Consider the following 21528-nt stretch of genomic DNA (forward strand, 5'->3'; position numbering starts at 1 on the left):
AGTGTGCCTTTACTGGTGACAAGTGGAAAACGGCCGAAGTTAACGTAACTGTGCCATCATCTTCCTTCAGGCTTTGGCCACGGTTGTGCTTTGTGGTTAGCAGCAGTCTTCTCACCACCAGATGGCACCTAAACCTTAATTGCTAATTGCAAATACAGCTTTTCAACAAAAGCGTAGTAACTTTTCCTTGAAGAGAGCATGCCTACAAGGTCTGTTCCATTCTATTTACTACAAATTATCACATCTGAGAAGTCTGAGAAAAAGACATTCAGCTAAACTTGGCTTAACAAAGTCACCTCTACTCCTCACATTGCCACCAATTGTTGATTCTATCACAATGTCAGCTCGTGAAGGTGAAGCCACCTCCATCATCCTGCCACTTAGCACTGTTCAATAACCACTTTCTGAAAATGTGAGCAAGAATGCCATAGCAGCAGAATTGACCCAGAGTTGGCCATTTCTTCAAATTATTAATTATTGTTATTATTATTACTGTTGATACTGTGGTGTACAGAGGATACACCACCCTCTGGTGATTCTCAGTTCCTTGAATTTTGTTCTCTACTTCAGAAGGAAAGTGAAAAATAAAAGGAGGGCGGATGTGAGGAAATAAAACCCTCCAGGAGTTGCTGCTCTTCCACTGCACTTTGGCACAAAAACTGTAGAATAAAAGAGAAGCTACTGAACAGAGAATTCCTTTAGTCTGCTTTTAATACCCAATTTATCCACCACTGACTGGCTGGCTATTTTTGTTTCATTTTTTGTCAAGAGAAAAAAAACATTAAAATGGCAGTCGTCAATAATGTTCCACCACAGATTGCCTTAAAAGGTAAAATCATATTTTCCATTCTCAGACATTATTTCTGCATTTGGTTTTGTGTGAACTATCACAGTGTCTATGAATATTTGACCCTTAAAATCTTGGTTTGTCATTAAAGTCTACCCAGTATGACATGTATTGATGACAGGTTACAAGTAGAATATTTATTTAGTTCAAATGACAGAAACATGTTGCAATATGGATTGAAACTAAGTAACAAGCCATAAGTTACAGAAGAAACATTTCTAGAAGGATGCAATGGAAAGGAAAGGACATGACAGAGTGGAATTTAACCTTAAAACACAAGTGCCCTCACTTCTACTGGTAGTACAGCTGGAAAGCTGCCCCAGAGAGGAGCACCTTTGGAAGGGGGAACACGAGGCACTCCTTACCTGCCCTGAAGGTCATGTGTTGGAGCAACATCAGTGCTGAATGACTGAAATACTCTTGTTTGAGGCACTGGGTTTTTATAATAAGTATAAGGTCTGTTTTAACAAGCAGTTCCATTGCTGAGCTTTGCATCTTGAGAACAGCCGTACGCAGTCAGCCAGGCATGATGCTCCAGATATGATCTGTTGTATTGAAAGCCATCAGTCTAATCCCCTCTCACTGTCCGTGTCGTCATGGGGTTCATGAGAACACTCCTCACCTTCAGCCAGCAGCTGTACTCCTCCACCACTACTACTCCCTGTTAAAAGGCAAGTTAAAGGCAGGTGAAACTCACTGGTGATTTCTAATTCTGGAAATAGAAGTGTGGAGCCCAGTTTTTAAAAAACATTTAGATTAAACTCAGCAATGACTCGTGTAAAAAAAAGAGAACGCTTTAATTTTTAATTCATTAGGATTCCTATGTAAACAAAAAGCAGAGGTGATTGTTAAGTTACATTGTGGACTTACAGTTTTTTGTTTTGTTTTTTTTTCCACAAGAGCTCAACACATCCCTAACGTCAGCACATATGTGCCACCCATTCTTCTCTGTGATTAATTGCACGGCTGTAATCTTACCAGAGCAAGCAATGGTGATCTTCCTGCCCCCTTCCTGTTGGCTGGGGTCATCTGGCTGACTGCAGACTGATGACAACAGTAGGTTATTAGGAGGTTGGGGGGTAATCTCCTGTACCAAGACTTTACTGGGCTTAGCTGGTTTGTCTTCTTCTGAATAAGAAGGCTCTGTGAAGAATTCTTTAACAAGGGGTCTCAAGCACTCCTTTTCTTGCTCTTTATGGATCTTATGCACATTTGAAAAAATGGATGTTGCAGCTTCTCCTACTGAGTCCTCAAATGTGTTTTTATTGCTTTCCTCTAATACAGAATCACCATCATTTGTCGTTTCAGAAATTATTTCAATCTTTGGGTGATATTCTTGCTGGAAAGGTAGAAAATGTAATTGAAAATATTACTATGTTAGATGTAACAGCAAGAATAGGTAAATATCACTTGGATCCATACATTATTGCTAGTCTTGATGTGTTTTTCTGTCAAAATGTACAGAAGACCTGCTTCATAGCCATTGTTCTGCTTTTTTGCAAACTGATCTTGGGTTAAGTATGTCACACATTAGCCATGAGCTGATCATAAGCTACTAATCATTCCTACAAGAAAAGGTAACTGCAGCAATTCAGCAATAGCAATTGCTGAAATCTAGAACTCTTTTCTTTTCCAGTTCACTGTACCAAAGTGAATATGAGCATTACATTAAAAAAAACAGAGGATCCTAATTGCGTAGACCAGATCAGAGTAGCACGGCCCTTTGATTTACCCAAGCTGGTTGATATTGAGTCAACCTGAACACAAATTTCTTTTTATATCAGACTGAATAGAAACAAAAACCCAAAAGTACATACTTCAAGAGCAAGTCACTGACAAGGGCAAGAGGATTAATGGGCTCAGATCTATTATATTACCTTAATCATAACAAGAATTTAACTTTGGCACTTCCAGTGCTCAGGAAATGACCTTAATTAAGAGGCAATGGGAACTCAAGGCTGGATTTCTGCTGAAGAATTTATTCTGAAGTGGAGGGTTTGGGGAGTAAAGCAGCAAGACCAAGACCAAGAGGTCTACATTTCACCACTGTGAGCAATGCTTGCATGACTCACTTACACAATGCACTGAACTTTGCTAGGACTTACAGACACTGCCCAAAAGAGGGATCTGACATCTTTAACTAACTGCATTTAAGAACCAAACGCCCTGGGGAGTACGAGAGCTGCCAACACACGCTTTATTAATCCTCTTTGTGCCCTGCTCTATTCCTTCTCTTATCTTCTATTTAACTGGAGGCTTTGTTGGCCAAGACATTTTGCGACACCAGTACAGCACGTAACCAGAAGAGCAAGAGAAACCCATGCCTTACACAAAATTTTACAAGTCCCTCCAAGCTATTGCAGAACTGCATACTCTATCAGCCTACTTCCAGCACGGCACATATGAGCCACCAGCAGCACAAGAATCAAAGCTGTGCTTTCAATCTTTGTTGTTTTATTTTGCTTCTTCCTCTTCTGTTTCTGTCTATAGTCTTGCCTACCAGATTAATCTGAGCATGGACCAAGTGGGCTGGCACTGCATTGTGTCTCTCTAGTTTAAAGTGAAGCCAAAGAGTTTTGATCTCTGTACTTTAAGTTGAAAGGTTTGCTTTTATTCAGCAGTAGGCTATCTGGACAACCTACTCAGTCCTCTGCAGCTAATTCGTACTGGTGAAGTATACTTTACGAATAATCTTAATTTAAATACTATATTATAAGAAACTAATCTTATTTAACTGTCACATTTTTGAACTTTAGTTTTTCATTCTCCAATTTCTACAAGGCAAAACTTAAAAAAAATAAAATTAAAAGAAAATTTACAAGGGGATAAACAAGATCTGCCTAAACATCCATTTTAGTTTATAAATACACAACTGATTGTATCTCCCAAAACAGCATTTCACAACTGAGATTACCTTCCTTTTGCAAAACATTAGCCAGGCAAACTTCATCAGTGGTACAATTAAGGATCTTACCTTTTGAATAAATATTTCCTCTTCTGGAGGAAATTCCTTTACATCTGTGTCTTCTAAATCAGGTAGTTCCTGAAGACAATCACAAAGTCAGTGGGAAAAGTTAGCTCAAATAATAAATATGACATCTTCATCTCCCTGGGAATATTTTTAATACAGTGCTGTTCCAGGTAAGGAGCTGCAACTAGAAAAACTGGACTGTCATGCTCTCCAAGATGACAGTTTTCTGTGTTAAACATGTGGGAAACAGACAATTCATCTGCTTCCAGAAATAGTAAATGGGAAAGGGATAAACAATGCCAAGTGGAATGCTCTTTTCTACTATTCTGACTATGAAAACAAAAAGGAAAAAAAAAAGAAAAAAGAAAAAGAGGAAGAAAGATGGATAGACAAGAAGACACTAACACAATTTTAAAAGGAAATGTGGTTTACATCTCTTGGCTGTCTCTTATCTATCAATAAACTTAATCTTAACTGTAATTCATCTTTTTGGTAAAAGCCAAAATAAGATCTTCTGACTTTTTGAAACAATTTCTCAGTAAATGTTTTACTGTGAATGCCATGTAATTAAGGAAATGGAACTGGAAACTTGCTCAGAATTTTTTCCGTCAGACAGGATCAGTTCTTCCAGGTTTCCATTAGAAAACATTTTCTAAATCACACGCCAGTTGCTGACAATGAAAGCAAAAATGGAGGGTAAAATACAAAATGTCAGGTAGAACGTAATACCTTTCTAGCAGTTTCTCACTGCAGTCTAATGCTGGTAAAAGCACCTCCTTTAGTACTATGTTTTAGAGCAGACTGGTTTTGTACAGCTATTCACTTGGCACAGCAGCATCAGGATCATCTGATCTGCAGGGTCTTGTATGTGAAGACGCATACAGAAATAAAACAAAACTTGTTTCCTGATGTGGTCGTGCTGGTGTAGCACATCCTGAATTCACACCATTTTAGAATGAAAAATGCATGCATTAGGATTGATTGTAGGTTGGTGTCAGAAGGGAAATAGCTGTTAGTTCAAACGCTGCTGAAGATTACGCATGAAAACTAGTTTGTGCACGTCTGACTTGTTTCTGCTCGACACAGGGACGTCAGATCCAGCGCACTATAAATCTTCCCCTCTCTTCTCACTTGTGTTACTACTGAGACCGTCCACGGGCTCCAGTATTTGAATAAAGACTACAGACTTCTTCAGAAATCCTAATTTACGGCATCTTCTCAGCCACCCCCTGCTATGTCAGTGCTAAATGCCTCTGGAAAATCTGCAATAGCGTAAGTATTGGAGGCTGCTGCCAGAAGCTCCTGACGTTAAGTATCAGCTGTAGAACAGCATAGCATAGAACACTGAAATGTGCATTAGTATGAGATTTGTTGATTTTTTTTTCCCCTTCTGTAGAATTATAATATTCCTACTTCTTCTGTGATGAAAGAAACTTCATGTAGGCATGCTGAAGCTTTTCTTTTATACTGTGTTACACAATGGTGCCATACAGCAGCAAGAAAAGAGCTTGTATTTCAGCCCTGCGGGTTCTGCTTATGAAAATCACATTGTATATACTTGAAATTGCTGCCAGTTCTCTCCACTACCCTTGTTAAGTCTATTATCAAAAACACCTGAATAGGAAGATGCAGCAATAAGCCCTTACTGAAACAATGAGTTGAGCTTTACAGTAATAGGATGTTTTTTTTTCCTAGTCATTAAGAGCACAGAAGAGATGTAAGTGACTTTTCTAAAGCGTTTCAGTAAGAATTTAGTTAGCAGTGTTGCACAAGATATATTAACTACTCTGTAAAATCCTAAACTCAACAGTTTGCAGTTGTGTCATAATCTGGCACTGTCGGTTTTGCAGTAGGGTTGTAGCTAGAGTATACTGAATAATACTCCTTTGCACTCAAATTGTATTTCTCAGTGGTCACACTCATGTCTTCGTGGCCAAATATGACAAAATGCTTAAATGTTTGCATCATCAGATAGAAATCTTAGAAAACAAGAATACATTAGAAATGCTAATCCTTTACTGCCTACATGAAACATGGAAATATGCTTGCAAGTTTTATTTTGAGAACCAATTATAACATCCAATATTACCAGCTAATATTGACAATAACTGGGTGGCTATGTGCTCCTTATGTTTTTCCTATGATCGTTTCTCTTCTCAAATGAATACTTCATTGGAGTTTTCCTTAGAAGGACGTATTTGCTCCCTGGATTCTTTCTATTGTGATTTCTATTTTTCACATGGAAGTCCTTGCTAACTCTCTCCACAGAGATCTCAGACCTAGAAGTTCAACTTCAGGCTATCTAATAGCCAAAGGACAGAACAGACTTTGGTAACAGTAGTAAATTCTTTCCACTTAATTTTTTTTTTCTCCTACTTTTCCTAGTAGTGGACCTTTCTTGGAAATCTGGCCATATACTTTATCTAGCCAGGATGTCAAAGGAATTAATTTGGAGTAGACAACAAGCAAACCAAAATCTGAAAATAAAACCAGAATCTAATACATACACCAAGTCGAAGTTTCTCTGGTGTCTCACATTTGATCTGCTCGATTTCAGCACACTCAGCCAGTTCAGGAACCACAGCCCTTTCAGAAGCTGTCTTCTGTATTGGAAGATCTAAGAAATAGAGATAGCAAGTTGAAGAGAACTAGCTGAATAAAAGACTTTGTGTGCTTGCTGCAACAGTGAGCACTGTAGAAGCAAATAGCCAAATTCAGTGTTTTGTCATAACCTTGGTTCCCTTTACATTTCATAAATATTTGTACTTTTCAATAATGCATTCACGTATTCATGTAAAAAAAGTATTCTGTGTGTGAAGGCACAGAGCTGTCTCTGAGTGAAGCCCAGCTTTTGCTAGAAGAAACACTATACAGACTTGGGAGCAAGGGAAGCCTGTAAGCTCTCCTGTACTGTCATTAAATCTAGCATACATGAGAAGTAGAGTTCCAGTTTCATTTATCAGAAGCTGCAGACTGGGCACTCCGAATAGTTTTCTTTGTAATATTAAAATAATATTTTATCCAGAATGACTTGCTTTCCAGCTCATTGCTATGGAAATCTAGTAGAATGTTTTCAGCTACGAATCAGCTGTTTGGAATCACAGGAAAGGAGAGCTACACTGAGTCTGCTGGGCTTATCATCTGTACTTCTCCAGTTTGGTTTGATTCTTCACTCTGTACTTTACCATCTATCTTCCTGTTGAAGTCTGAGCATTTGTAAGAATTTGATTCACGTGCAGCCTCAGGAATCTTTCCAGATGGGAAGTCAGTGTTACCTCCTCTGTCTATTAGGAGCGTTCTCACATCATCATGAGCATCAAAATTTTCATTTCCAAATTTCTCTGTCTTCTCTTGAGGTTCTTGCTGTTTTGATAAATTTGATATCTCTGATGCACTGTAATTTTCTTCGTTACCTGAATTTGCAGATGCTCCTATAGAAGAAATGAGTTCACTAGAACTGCTGAGTTAATCTGTTGTTACTTATTATAAATATCGAAACTGCATATGGTCGTATTAGCATAGCCAAAGATGCACATCAAAAGCTCCTGGTTTGCTTGAGCAGCTATTCACAAATCAGCAGTCTTCCCAGCACTGTGGCACTGCTGTGGGTCTTCCCATCTCAGTTCCCCTGCAACTACAGTTCTCCAGCAAGATCTCAGCTAGAGAGTGCAATACAGTAAATAATTATGCTATATTTGTATTTAAATTTGAGAGGACTCACTACATTTAAAATATATGCTTGCACATTTTGATGATCAGTATCATCTACTTTATGCAATCTATCAGCTTATTGCAAAACTTTTACTTGTTAGTCAGCCATGTCTGACTTCAGAGCCTGTACAATGTCAAAATGTACCTCACAAATACTTCTCTACAGGGTAATACTCCCTTATCACTTGGCTTCAGTCTTGTTTATCCTGAAACATGCATGATGTCCTTGAAAATGTTAGGCTGTGGATTATCAGTGGTCATAAATTTATTCTATCTTGAATAATGAGAATTAGTGGCATAGAAAAGGGCAGTAAGTGAAACCTTAACTAATTAAAGACCTTCCTCCAATTCCCTGCGTTATCACTGTGGATAGGCTCTAAGTTTAACCAGTTACAGTTAATTAAAGCAGCAGCACAGGGGTACCTGGAAGCGGACTTGTGGTTAATATGGGGTTGTGCTGGAGCCCCCAGGTGCCTGAATCCAGCTCCATTCTGCATCCTGGGGAAATACAGCTTTTGGGTTGCTACCTGCCTCCACTCACCAATACTTACTGCAGCTACTGTGGCACTGACTTGCACCTGCTTTCTCTGGTGCAGAGCACAACAGCTGGAAAAGCTGTGACAAACATCTAAAATATGAACCACAAACCTTCTATGATGTCTGTTGCACCTTCATTTCCATGTTTTGCACCTGCATCTCTTTCTTCTATATATTTCTGTGTCTTCTTTTCCAATGCTTTTTGCCTGATTGCAGCTAAAGCATCAATGCTATCTTGGATCTTTTTTCTCTCTCTAGTTTCCCATTTTTCCCTTTCTGCCTTCTCAGCTTCAAGCCCTCCAACAGCCCAGGCTTCTGCACAGGCTCTATGGAAAAGAAAAGAGCTCACTGTAATACAGCCAAAAAGCTCATTGCTCTGACAGAAGAGAAATTTAAAATAGTTTGTAACAGCACCAAGTATTTTCAACAGGGAAAAGGAAGATAGCAATAGCAATCCCTTATGGAGCAGGGCTTCACCTGCATCTTTTCTTGCAAGCTGAACGGCAACAAAAGAAATAATATTATCTAAGCATGGGTGGTTACAACACCAGAGATCCATCAGGAGTTGTGATCATGGCTCTGCTTTCCCAGACACCTGCTCAGCTTCTGTTGAAATTATGACTCGATTCTGCAGTCTGTAGACATTCCTGTAGAATAATTCTGTTCAATACTTATCTTCTTTTTTTTTTTTTTTTTTTTAAAGGTATGTAGCTCTCTCTAGTATAATTCTATTGTAATGAAAGGCACCTGCCTGCAGTAAATTAAACCAGTCTTTTCTTTCCATGAAAATATTTATTAAAAAATAGACAAGATCATTTGAGCCTTACTGCTGTGAAAAGAAGATGCCTCTGCTTCTTACCTATCCTTTGGGAATACTGGTCTGTCATCCAGATACGTTAGCTGTTTCAGTCGAACAGTAAGTGTTTTTCTATAATTAGTGATTTTCTTAATCACTTGATTTCCCATTAAATTCAGCACATGCTAGAGAAACATGGAAATAATTTTTAAAAGTTGAGCTGCAAACAAACTAACAATCCAACAAACAAAAAGCATACAGCTTGGGTACGCACTGCCTCTAACCTTTCAAAAACAAATAGTGAATAAAACAGTTGCCGTAAGTCATCTACAAAAGGGCTAATAATGTTTAATAATAATTATTTTAGATCAAGACCCATCACATGCTGGACTACTGGACAAAACAGCTTCGTAAGATTCACTCATACGCTTAATCCATACCCTCAGCTGTATTTGGCTTACCAAATTAGGCATTGTCTCCAGAACAGTTACAATATTTGGATCACTTAAGTTGTTGTGGGAAAGATCGAGAACAGAAATACTTGGACATTCCTGCAAGTGTTGTATGTCTTCCACTGTTTCTAACTTATTGTGAGCAATCTGCAGAGTGTTCAGGACTTTTAGACAAGCTGTCAGACAGAAAGAACACAATGAAAGGAGAGAGCCACTGCTTCACAGAAAACTGTCTGGAGCAAGTAGAATTTTCAGCATCACTGTACTGAAACATGGGTAGCTTTTTTCTCAAGTTTGTTGCTCTGCTTATACATATTTTTTGGCTATGCCTCCAAAGCTGCTTCCTTCACCTCAGGAAAAATAGTTATTTGTTTTAATACTGGTTGGTTGTTGTTAATTCATGTTTCAAACTAGTTAGTTACACAAAAACTTCTGTTTTAGATTACTCTTAATGTACATAAAAGAAAATAGTCCTTTAACAGATGTAAAAGATTTGGTATCACATCTGCAACTGCCAAAGCAAATTGTAACTGTAAAGTAAATGGTAAAACACAGATTGACAGCCTGTCTGCAAAACAGAGGAGTACCGAGATGGTATTAAGAAGTGAGGAAATACTAAACATTTCTGGGTCTTTGTATTTAAGTAGTAATTATGTGTTTTCTGTTTCCTCATATACTTAAACTGCAGAACTGTTAAACTAAAATACATAGATTTGATTTGATAGTCGCCTCGTGGACTTCGGTATTGGATACTGTGCAACATTTTAATACAAATAATAATAATTTAAAAATGAAACTACTGTCAAATCTTATGACTATGGGCTTCTTGTAACTCAAAACATCCTTCACCAGCAGTCCTTACAGAGATTCTCAATGGTCTTGACATAGTTGTTACTCAGATTGAGGGAATCCAGCTTTTGTAAGGACTCCAGGTTTTCGATTCTGTTAATTAAATTGAGCTGCAAGTAGAGGCAGCGCAACTCTGTCAGAGCCTCCAAATTCTCAATTTTTGTTAAGCCATTGCATTCCAGCCACAAACACCTCAGCCCAGTGTACTCTTCAAGATTCTCCAAGCGGTCAAATCCTGCAGAAAAAAAAAACAAAAAAGATGTTTCAAACTGAAACTGCATTGGCTAAAATTAAGTCATTCAAAGCATAAATTCATTAAGCCAGTGCTGCTGAAACAGCCTGTGAGAATACCTGCACTAAAACTGATGGTAAGACTTCTAGCAATTCAATTGGCCCATTAAGGGAGAAAATGTACCTACAAGGTACCTATTCTGGTCTTCATCTTGTGGAGCGCTTAGATTCTTAAATACTGAGAAAATAGTAAACATAAAGTCAAATGTTGAAGGTAGGTTTAGCATGTTGTGTTTATTTAAAACCATTCACCATGCTGGATAATCGGAAAAACTGCTCAGAGATCAGAAAAGGGTGACCTGTTCTAGCAACTTATTCTTTCAGTAGTATTTGAGAACATACAGCATGTGTTTACTGTTGTTTTGTCACTACAGAAGTCCCAAAATTTGGTGAAAACTTTGTTACACAAAGACATTTAAAAATAAAACATATGAATTAGATCAGTATTTTAAGACATCTTTTCTAAAAAAGCAGTGCCTCTTGGTTCCTATCAATCTTTTGAATGACTCTACAAAATGAGTCAGGCCAATCGCCTAAGGTTCACTTTTCTACCTTCATATTTGCTCGTTTTGTTTCACAATTACATTATTATATCAAATTAAATTATGTTTCTCATTTAAAAGGATGTTTAAATACCTACCTCACATCAGTGAGCCATAAACTAGATTCCCTGCCAGGATACTATTTAGAGTGATACATCCATACAATCTTGTACACGGCTTACCTTTATAATGCAAGTAAAGCGTATCATTTAAGGATGGGGTCAAGTACAACTTTTGCTGCTTACAAATGTCTTGCAGAATCTTTTTTGTCATTCTAAAAGAATAATAGGAAGCAGAAGCAAAAAAACTTCAGCACACATTCTATTATTTTTTATAAAACAGATTTCAATGCAAAATAATATTTCTTCTATGCAAGAGAAATAGCTACAGCTTACAAGACAATACTCAGAGTGAAAAAGCTCTACATTTTTTTAGATCTGCTTTCCATTCATACCGGCCTGAAGTGTGTTACCAGGCCCTTCCTATTTCTGCTATAAAGAGAATGTAGGTAGGATATTAGAGAGCTCATCTTCTTTAAAAAGAGCAGCATGAATTTTTGTTAGACTGGTTATTTCTTCTTCTGCCCTTTCCTCCATTTTTTGCTGCTTTGGTGCAACATCTCTGCTGGCATAGCCAATAAGCAACACCTAGGACCCTGAGTCACCATTTCAGACTAGAAAGTCAATAGTTATCAACCTAACATTTTGATGAAAGGCTGGCAGCCAGTAACATTTTAGCACACCTCTTTAATTGGCTAGGAATGCCAGAGCAGAAAATGGGCAGCATCAGTTAAATGGTAATTACTTAACATTCAGTTCTGTTTACGAGAGCATTCATTCAAGTGAGAACCCAGAAAAGGATCCCAAGGGAAGCCCAGGGCTACAGATGTGCAGAGACAGGGATAAACTTGCGGTTGTTGCAGATCCTGCTCTAGAGAGCACTGCACTGATAGTTCCATGGAGGTGGCAGTCCTCCAGCACAAACTTTACAAAGAATAACTGGATACTGTTTTGGAGGCCAGTCTGCACAGCTAAACACAATTTTAGCATAGGGAATAAAATTGGGAACCCATCAAGAAGATATCTAGTAAAAACATTCTGAAGCTGAAAACACAGATTTTTTCCTGCATAGGAAGATCAGATTCTTTTAAAACAAAATTCCACCCGAAATATAACTTGTAGTAGATATCCTTCACCTAAAGAAATATTGCAATAGCATGATACTATATGATCCAAAATTATTTTCCACTTCCAAGTCCCTTATTAATAGAATGAACTTGGCATTTGTGGTCTTATTTGTAGGACTAAAACTTTTAACAGTAAGACTTCCTTGGCAAGCAGGTATTTTCAAAACAAACAACACCATGAGTAAAGGCAGTGAAGGTGTATCTTTCACCATGAACTCTGAGATTTCTCTGTTAGATACAGTCACTTACCATGCTGTAAACTTCAATATTGCTGAAGAACAAAAGTCTAATGCAGTAAACTGACTAGTTCTTGGGGCAATACCAAATATGATTGTCAGCCTGTTACTGCTCTACAGGCTGAAATAAACCTCTGGAGGAATGAAGGATTTATAAATGTTGAGCAAAATCTCTAAAACATACTGTTTTCTTGCACTGTGAGCCCAAGTATGCTACTATACACAGTGTGCATGCGGTGTATTACTCTGGTTTCCATTGAGCTATTCAGAGCAGCATTTAATCAAATCATCAGCATCCTTAGGCAATTTACAGAACCATAAAATGTGTTCCTTAAGAATGCTAAGTATCATGTGCAGTTGTTACACTTCTGACATCATTACTCACATTTATTTAATTTATTTTAATTTTAATTTAATTTTGATGGCCTGATTAGCCTGGGATAATGAAGTTACTTATCCAACCTAGTTCCTGGTAACTCGGAGGGCCTCTGTCCCTTCACATACCTCTGCCAAAAATTGTCCTGACAGCTGTAATATTTACATTAAGATGAATTAATACAGTGCATCCTTTGAATTCATACTGAGAATTGGTCAAATCTGGTCCCACAAGAGTTTGCAGAAATTTTTCCAAATCCACTAAAAACTACATCATACATTTAAAAGGTAGTTTGCTAAATAAAAAGAAGTACATATCAACAATTCCTGAGTTATTGATTAATCTCAAGTTCATCTTCAAAATCATTTTCCAGAGTTAAGGTTAACATGTAGAGAGTAAATATGTGAAGCTCCTACTGATTTCAGTGATGCCAGGATTTAAATAAAAACCATCAATAAACAATATTTTACCTCACACAGCCCCCTTTTTCTTCTGTCTTTTGACTGAATGAGCTGGTTACTGACTTGTGATCACCAACCAATTTTTGCTCATCCCGTTGATCTGCTCTGGATGTACAGTTGATGGCTTTCTGTTCAGTTTTAACATCTTTGTTGTAAGAAAACAAGTTGCAGTTCAGTATGGGTGGAGGAATATTGTGTCATGTTTCCAGTTAGTCCAGAAAAATACTGAAAAGCACTTGAATATGAATTTCAAGAAAATTTGCGTTCTAACCAAGATTTTTGCAGATCTTTTTAATTAAAATAAGCTTAACTTTCTATAGGAGACAAAATACAACAATAACTAGTAACAAAATAAACTGCTGAAATATTGCATTTGTTTACATATGAAAGTCAGGCAGAACACTTAAGTCTTAGGTATTATTATAATATACAGTGAGAATACGATACTGGCACCAATGTTTTAGGATCTTGGACATCCACTGTATATTACATGTAATTAACAATAATTAGAGCTAAACAAGACTGCTAAAGCCTAATTTACGCGCTAAGACTACTTTAACACGTAAAGATAATGTCAACAAATCAGTCAACACAAAAACTGTCTGCTCTTCCACAAATTTACCTTTTTGTACTTTTTGGAGGGTGTCTCCAGTGCTATAGTTATTCAAGCTGTCTTTACTCTGCCTCTGGCCAATTGCATTTTCAATAGTTTTCTCTTCAGATTCCTGCTCAGAACCTTCTAGTTTTGCTTCTGGTCCTGACTCTTAAGAAAGAAACAAATAGGATGATTGTACACAAGTCACAAATATGACTGTAATTAAAACAATTAGAGGTAAGGCCGGATGTATGACTTTAATACATAAAGTAAGCTTCCAGAAAAAGGAAATTCAAGAAACAAGGAATGGCGGGAGGGGAAGGGCCAGTAAGCCTCAGTTACAGCAAGACCTTCAGTGAATTCAGCGTGGGAAAGAACAAACTTAACAACAGACTCTTATATACTCAACAACAGTTTTTTTCCCAGCTGCGTGGACTCAGCTCAATCACTGCTGCCCTGCGCCTCCCAGCAGTGCAGCTGCCAGAGCTCACCCCTGCTGACAGGACAGCCTTCACTCAGTGCGTGGGCAGCTTCATTTCCAGTGTTGCTCAGCGTCTCTCTCAACACCTCTGGCGCAATGACCGCTCCTGCGTGGCCTCTCTCCAAGTCTCTGCTGCGTGACAGCATTCTGAGATACGAGATTTAGACAAGCCGTGTCAGGTCGCCGCGCGGCTCACAGCGCTACTGCCAGACGCTACGTCTAAAAGCTTTGGCAGGACCCGTCAGAGGCAGAGGAGACCGGAACGAGCAGATTACGGAGCGTGCGGCTGCTCAGCGGGCAGCACCGTGCCGGCGCGGCCCAGACCCCCTCAGCACACAGCAGCACAAAGGCTGACCGAGGCGCTGTTCTCCTCAGCGCCGGCCTGCAGCCCCGGGACGGCCCTCCATTACCTGCCCCCGCAGCTCAGCTCGTGCTGGCAGCAGGGACGCGGGCCGGATGCCCAAGGCTAGCAGCCCGTCCGGGCCCGGCGGTCAGCAGAAGCCGTAGGCCGACCGGGAAGGAACGGACGGGGAGCCAAGCGGACTCCCGGCTCCCGCCCCAACGGCCGCCGCTTCCATGGCAACGCCGTGCGCGCCCATAAGGCCCCGCGGCGGCCGGCGGCGCTCTAGTGACGGCGGCGCAGCGTCGGGGCGCGGGATCGCTGTGCTGCGACGCGGTAGGGCCGGGGCCGGGCGGGCCGTGAGGTCAGGGCTGGAGCAGCGCGCCAGGGCCGCTGCGCGGGGAGAAGGGGCGAGCGGCGGGCTGGGGTCACGAACCGGGACTAAAAAACATGGCATTTCCACGATTTCTTCAGTCATCGAGGAGATCATCCAGTTCCAGCCCCCTGCCCTGGGCTGGGTGTCAACCCCCTGCTCAGGCTGCCCGGGGCCCCATACGTGGCTTTGGGCATCTCCAGGAATGAGGCACCCGCAGCTTCACTGGGCAGCAGTGCCGGGGTCTCCCTGCTCTCTTAGTGAAGAATTTCTTCCTCGCATCTAAGCTAAATCTCCTGTCTTTTAGTTTAAAGCCATTCCCCTTTGTCCTACTGCTGTCTGCCCATACAGAAAGTTGTGTGCTTATAAGGTCCCTTCAAGTTCTAGAGTACTGCAGTGAAGTCTCACCAAAGCTTTCTCCTCCCCAGGCTGATCAAGCCTGGTTCCCTCAATTTATCTTCACAGGAGAGATGCTCCAGCCTTCTGATTATCTCCATGATCTTCTGTGGACCTGCTCCAACTGCTCCATATCTCTCCTGTACTGGAGTTCCCAGGCATGGGTGTAGTAGTCCAGATGAGACATCATGAGGGCAGAGTAAAGGGGACAATCCCCTCCCTCACCCTGCTGTCACCCCTCTGTCGCTGCAGTCCAGGATACCATTGGCTTTTCAGACTACAAGCACACACTGCTGGCTCATGTCCTACTTTTTGTGTACCAGGATCCCCGCATCCTTCTCAGCAGGGCTGTTCTCAACTATTTCTTCTCAGGTAGACGTACCTGGCATTGCCCTGGCCCAAATGCAACACCTTGCAATTTGCCTTGTTGAACGTCATTAGGTTCTTGTGTGCCCCCTTCCTGTGCCTGCCCAGGCTCTCTGGACAACATTGCTTCCTTCTATGGTGTCAGCTGTACCACTCAATGTCATCAGCAACTTGATAGAATCAAATTGATCTTACTCTGCATTTTGATATGTGTTGCTCATGTTCTTCATGGAAGCTATGCCATATTTTCACATCTGGAGGATTTAATGTGCTTTTTCTAATGATAAAGGGATCGTGTGTTTTTGTTGTTGTTTTTTTCTTCTAGAAAGTACTGCTGACTGATTCCTGAAATTTCCCTGCTGCTGTTATTTTTAGTGTTGCATCATTGTTGATAATAATGCTGTGAAAACTATTTTCTAGTTCCTACTCCCTGGTGTAGGACAGTTGGAATTGCTAAATCTCAGAGGTTTGAAAAGGTTGAAGAGAAGATTATAATTGCCTGTGTCTTTTTCCTTTTAAGACTTCTGATCACCATGGCTGCAGTGGATCGCTTCAACCTGCTGTACAGAGAGATCAGTCGTTCCTGCAGTTTTTACGTTGAGGCCCTGGCTATAGTTGGAGCTTGGTACACAGTCAGAAAATGTCTGACTCTTGTGTTTGACACTTACAGTATGCTCAGGCTTCATGTTATTCCAAAGCTGGTTGGTGAGATTGATATTGTCAAGCGGTATGGAAGATGGGCAGTGGTCACTGGTAAGAGATTGAAGCAGTATATTTGTGTATGTTCATATGATTTGCTAGATGAGCTCAGAAGTTAGGGCCTGTATTAAGTCAGGTCACAGCTGCAAGGTGAAAACAAGTTAATTTGCCTGAGTAGTGATGATTGTTGAGCACCTTAGTAAATTCAGTTCCACAGGTGAACTCTGTGTGTTGACTGGGGAAGAATCCCAGACCAACTTTTCTCAGAAATTGCAGGGTGTCTCTCAAGCACATATGAGGACACATGAGGATCTGTAAGTAACCATGGAGCTGGCAGGCAGGCCTGGTTGACAGAGGTGCAACCGACGTACTGTTTTTGCTTTGAGAGTTTCACATGCTCCCTTGCTCAATTTATCAGTTTAAGTCCCACACACCTGACATCCTCTCCTTTTATTAAGCTTTTTGCTGTTGTCATAGACAGTATGAAACCTGTCTTGATGTGGGATTATAGAAGGTTGCTGCTGACAAGATTATCTTTGCTGGTCTCAATCCACAACACCATTATTGGTACCATGTAATCTTCAGAGAAGGGAATAAAGCTATAAAAGCACTGTTGTAATAGAAGACTGGACTGGTTCTGACTTTCACCCTGATACTTTTTTGTCTATTAATTACAGGTAGCACAGATGGTATCGGGAAGGCATATGCTGAAGAACTGGCCAAACGTGGAGTCAATATCATCTTAATCAGCCGAAGCAAAGAGAAGCTGGAGGCTGTATCTAGAAACATATCTGAAACCTATAAAGTGGAAACAGATTTCATAGTAGCTGACTTCAGTAAGGGGCGTGAGGCTTACCATGCCATTAAGGAGGGCCTGAAAGATAGAGAAATTGGGATTTTGGTGAATAATGTGGGACTGTTTTATACCTACCCAGATTATTTTACTAACCTGTCTGAGGATATGCTGTGGGACATGATCAACATAAATATTGCTTCTGCTAACATGATGGTGCATATCGTGTTGCCGGGCATGGTAGAGAAGAAGAAAGGTGCAATTGTGAATGTCTCATCTGCTTCCTGTTGTCAGCCAACACCAATGCTAACGATCTATGGAGCCTCTAAAGTAAGTTGGGCTGTGATGTTTTAATAATGTGCACTCAAGAGTAAAAGCATTATAGGCTGTGGGTTTCTTTTTTTTTTTTTTTTTTTTTTTTTTTTCATATCATGTGTTACGCTGCAAACTTTTCCTTACCAGTAATGGACTTCGAGCCTAAGTCAGCTATGTGAATTATGTGTGGACTTCAGCATAATCATACTGCTAGGGGAAATGTCATTTACCTTGGAGGAATGATGTATAGGTCAGTAGTGGCAATTCTATGACCCACTGAAAGGCTGAAGAATTTGTTGGCTCTTCTGTAGCTGAACTATACAGAGATATCTCAGTGTACTTATGTACTTGCAGACTGATTATTTGGTAGCAAGAGGGATTATATTCATGCACAAGCTACCGCTACAATGAGAGCTGTGGCAAAACAAACAAAAAACCCCACACCACACTGCTTCAGCTAATACTAACTAGCTAGGTGGAGCAGGCAGCTTCTTACAGTGCTGTCTGTACAATATCTGGGGAGAAATGAAAAAGAACCCACAGACAATTATTCTTCCTCAGGAAAGCCAGTCAGTAGTGAATAGGATGAGACAGGGAGGTGATGCTCAATATATGGATGTGCATGAGGATGCGGACTTTGGCAGCATAATTTGCCAGTTAATCTACAGAAGCAGGGGAAATAGTGGAAGGATCTCTTCCAGATCCAGCTGTATCAACACAGCGGTTACTGCTTTGGGCAGATGGTTGCTGCCCTCTGCTGGAACCCAACCCTCAAACGGCCTCATTCCAAGATACCTGTTGGGAGAATGTAGATGGTTTTACTCCAGGCAGAAGAAAGTACTTGCTACGTATGACTTCTTGCAGATTTTCTTCAGCATGGAATCTGTCTTAAGATTCCTATCTCTCTGTTGCAGAGCATCTGTGCCTTGGTTATGCTAACTGTACGTAGACCTGAGCCATATCAATGAATGGAAAAGAGCAAAAAACAGAAGACTACTAAAAATTCTTACTTTAGCTAGCATCATTGGTCTAGATCTGAGATCAGGTTTCAAGCATGGTCTATGAACTGTTTACTTAAGCACTGAAAAGGGTACAAGCTGCTTTAGCTTCCTAGAGTTCCTTGTGCATGAACAGCCTAGGGTGTTCGTAGTGGTTGATTTCCTTGCTTTTGGTTTTGGTTGTTTTCACAAAGTAGGTGTAAGAGCATTTGTGGATGACGTTTTTCCAACAGTGGGTTGGAAACTGTGTTTTTGGAAGGCCGTTTGGGAGCAGAAACCCTTTCACTCACCAACTGTTCTCTCTGAGAAATGGCCATGCAGGACAGCCCTATCTTCAGCATGGCATCAGCGTTGTTCTCCTGATGAGACTGAGCCAAGCTAATTTCTCATTCTGATTCACAGATATTAGGCTAGTGCTTTCTTCATGTTTCAAGTATGCTACAGCTTTTCTGTAGTTTTAATAAAAATCTGCTCTGGAACTTCATTGTAAAAACAAAACTGAATATCTTCTTTCTGCTTTTGTTTTTCTAGGCCTACTTGGACTATTTCAGTAGAGCATTGTATTACGAATATGCTTCAAAAGGAATTTTTGTTCAGAGTTTAACCCCATTTGTAATTGCTACAAAAATGGTGTCATGCAGCAGCGTTACATCAAAGAGATCTTTCTTTTTTCCTTCTGCTGAAGAGTATGCAAGTCATGCTATTTCTACCCTTGGGTTATCCAAAAGGACTCCTGGTTACTGGAAGCATTCATTAGAGGTAAAGGAATTCATCAAACTACTTAATGTTTGTCAGGAAAAAAAAACAAAACAACTTTCATTCCTTAGGAGCCTGAATGAAACTATGTCAGCGTTCTGGAAAAGTACAGCATATACCATAGGATCTAAAGGCATTGTGCAGTGTTATCTCACTCTTTCCATTTAAAAGAACACGCATGTTTTTAGAATTGTAATACAATTGGGAATTGGATCCAGTACAAACAAGAGTAGCTTCTTGCTCAGTCTTAATTTATGGGCTGTACTTCTACTTTGGGGTAGGCAAGGAAGATGGAGTAATGCAGGAAAAAGTGCACATTCTTAACCAAAGCTACATGGATGCAGGTTCTCTGTATGACTTTGAATTTTGGGGGAGATGGTGGGCTCTTACATCACCTTATGACATTACCTTGTTGATTGAGCCAGAAGGCATTGAAGTGTGGATTACTCCAAAGTAAAGACAAGAAACAGGAAGGATTCTGGCAAGATTTGTGAACTAAAGAAAGTAGGCAGTATTGCTGTTGAACAAAGTGCTTCATTCTTTATTTGCAGAACCTCACCACCGTGCAAGCTGCACACACCTAAGTGTGTGAACACACTCTTTCCAAAATAGCTAAATAACCTTACATTCAACTACTTAAAAGTGTTAGTTTCTTGTGTTCAAATAAGTATTGTACTTTAGTGGTAGATTGAGAAACTGTTTATTTATCACACACAAACTGTTTATTTATCTTAATCTTCTTGTTCCTTTCTTCTTTCTCTCTTCCCTTGTCACCCTTGCTTCTCCACAGTTCACACTGGGTGAACGTCTACCTGAATGGATCTGGGCATGGTTTGCACAGTACTTCTGCAGAATTATACGCAAGGAAGCTTTAACACACAAAGCAAAATAGGAATATCCAGATGTCCATTATAAATAAGTACTGGAATCTGATCAGAATGCTACAAAATGGTCAAGTGAATCCTGGATTTATTGCAATTTATCCATAACTTGCTTAACAATGTAACTAGTGTTACTCGTAGCAATAACCTAGACATTAGAAGTCTGGATCCCGCATCGTTGTGCTAAGCAGCTCCTTCTCTGCATTCCTCCAGGACAAAGAGTTGATCTCAGTTCACTTTGTCTGTAAGGTAATAGGACAGGAGCAGATACAACTTTAATTCTGATAGTAAATGACTGTCTTTTGTGTAGTGCTATGTAATCTTGATTTGTAATGTTAACAGAATTTGAGAATTCTCCAGCTCTGGTGATATTGGGCCCAAAACAAATCATGCTCTTTTGAAAAGACAGTCCTATTCAATCAATATGCAGTTTATGAGTCTTCTGGTCTTTTTATGGCAGGTCCTTGTATGTTTTAAGTGCAAATATTGTTTTTGGACAGGGTACTTACCATACATCTTAATTTTGATAAAGTCATACTAATTTGGAGGTCGTTTAAATGGCAGAAAAGGTCTTACAGAACTACAGAAGAATTTGAAGATAACGTTTTTTTTTTTCTTTCTTATTCTAAGTGTGAATGCTTTTGACCACACTTTAAATATTCCTTCAGCAATCTGAAGCGTGACTGAAGAATTGAAACAGATTGTAAAAAAATACATTAGCTAAGAAAAAGTAAAAAAGAAAGAGTGTTCTAAGAAAAAAAGTTAGTTGCATATGACAATTAAAAAAAAGTTACTGATGTCTTGATTCTGTATGGCTGTTTTTATTTATATTAAAAAATGTGTATATATATTTACTAGATGTCATCTGGTATCGCACTGCTTGTATTTCTTGTAGAGACTAAATTTCACAGCTGTCCTTTCTTTGAACATATTTGCTGCCTGGAACAAGATGTATCTTAAGATTCAGAACATTCGTTCTGTATTTGATATCATCATTAGTAGTGCTTCTATAACGTTACACTGAAATATCAAAATGATGAAAATAACTGTGCAGCATTTTATACACAGCACTATGTCTTTAGGATAGCGCTCCTCTCAGGCTGTTGCCCATTTAAACAGATTCATTTCCTCTTAATAAATTTTTCAGAGAACAGTTTTTGGCTGCCTTTGCAGCCCAGCTGTGAAGAAAGCTTGCTCTAGGGGTGGTGACCACTGATGAAATGTACCACCCACCCCTCACTGTGCTACATCCACTGTGCGGTTGCCATAAGCACTCAACA

At 39.8% G+C, this 21528-nt stretch overlaps 2 protein-coding genes across 8 annotated transcripts; one reads left to right on the forward strand and one right to left on the reverse strand.

Annotated features, from left to right (window-relative positions):
* Positions 1–774: 774 nt before the first annotated feature.
* DNAAF1 (dynein axonemal assembly factor 1) lies at positions 775–14844 on the reverse strand. 5 transcript variants are annotated; one of them, XM_048958531.1, is made up of 14 exons: positions 14742–14844; positions 14342–14478; positions 13878–14018; positions 13265–13400; positions 11179–11270; positions 10177–10398; positions 9324–9490; positions 8926–9047; positions 8178–8392; positions 7004–7249; positions 6326–6435; positions 3822–3890; positions 1826–2186; positions 778–1508 (listed from the first exon to the last, which is right to left on the reverse strand). In XM_048958531.1, exons 2-14 carry the CDS (start codon positions 14475–14477, stop codon positions 1411–1413), a joined length of 2115 nt encoding a protein of 704 aa, XP_048814488.1. In that variant the 5' UTR covers position 14478; positions 14742–14844; the 3' UTR covers positions 778–1410. The 5 variants fall into 5 exon arrangements, with proteins under 5 accessions (XP_048814493.1, XP_048814492.1, XP_048814488.1 ...); XM_048958533.1 differs by lacking the exon at positions 14742–14844 and having other exon boundaries at positions 779–1508; positions 7094–7249; positions 14342–14490; XM_048958536.1 differs by lacking the exons at positions 13265–13400; positions 14342–14478 and having other exon boundaries at positions 775–1508; positions 14742–14829.
* A 51-nt stretch (positions 14845–14895) lies between these two features.
* On the forward strand, positions 14896–21045 carry HSDL1 (hydroxysteroid dehydrogenase like 1). 3 transcript variants are annotated; one of them, XM_048958546.1, is made up of 6 exons: positions 14946–15007; positions 15510–15812; positions 16327–16559; positions 17183–17628; positions 19143–19370; positions 20158–21045. In XM_048958546.1, the coding sequence occupies exons 2-6, from the start codon at positions 15601–15603 to the stop codon at positions 20257–20259; spliced, it is 1221 nt and encodes a 406-aa protein (XP_048814503.1). In that variant the 5' UTR covers positions 14946–15007; positions 15510–15600; the 3' UTR covers positions 20260–21045. The 3 variants fall into 3 exon arrangements, with proteins under 3 accessions (XP_048814504.1, XP_048814503.1, XP_048814505.1); XM_048958547.1 differs by lacking the exon at positions 15510–15812 and having other exon boundaries at positions 14896–15007; XM_048958548.1 differs by lacking the exons at positions 14946–15007; positions 15510–15812 and having other exon boundaries at positions 15819–16559.
* Positions 21046–21528: the final 483 nt, after the last annotated feature.

Source organism: Lagopus muta, chromosome 12 (assembly GCF_023343835.1).
Source record: "Lagopus muta isolate bLagMut1 chromosome 12, bLagMut1 primary, whole genome shotgun sequence".
Taxonomy (NCBI): domain Eukaryota; kingdom Metazoa; phylum Chordata; class Aves; order Galliformes; family Phasianidae; genus Lagopus; species Lagopus muta.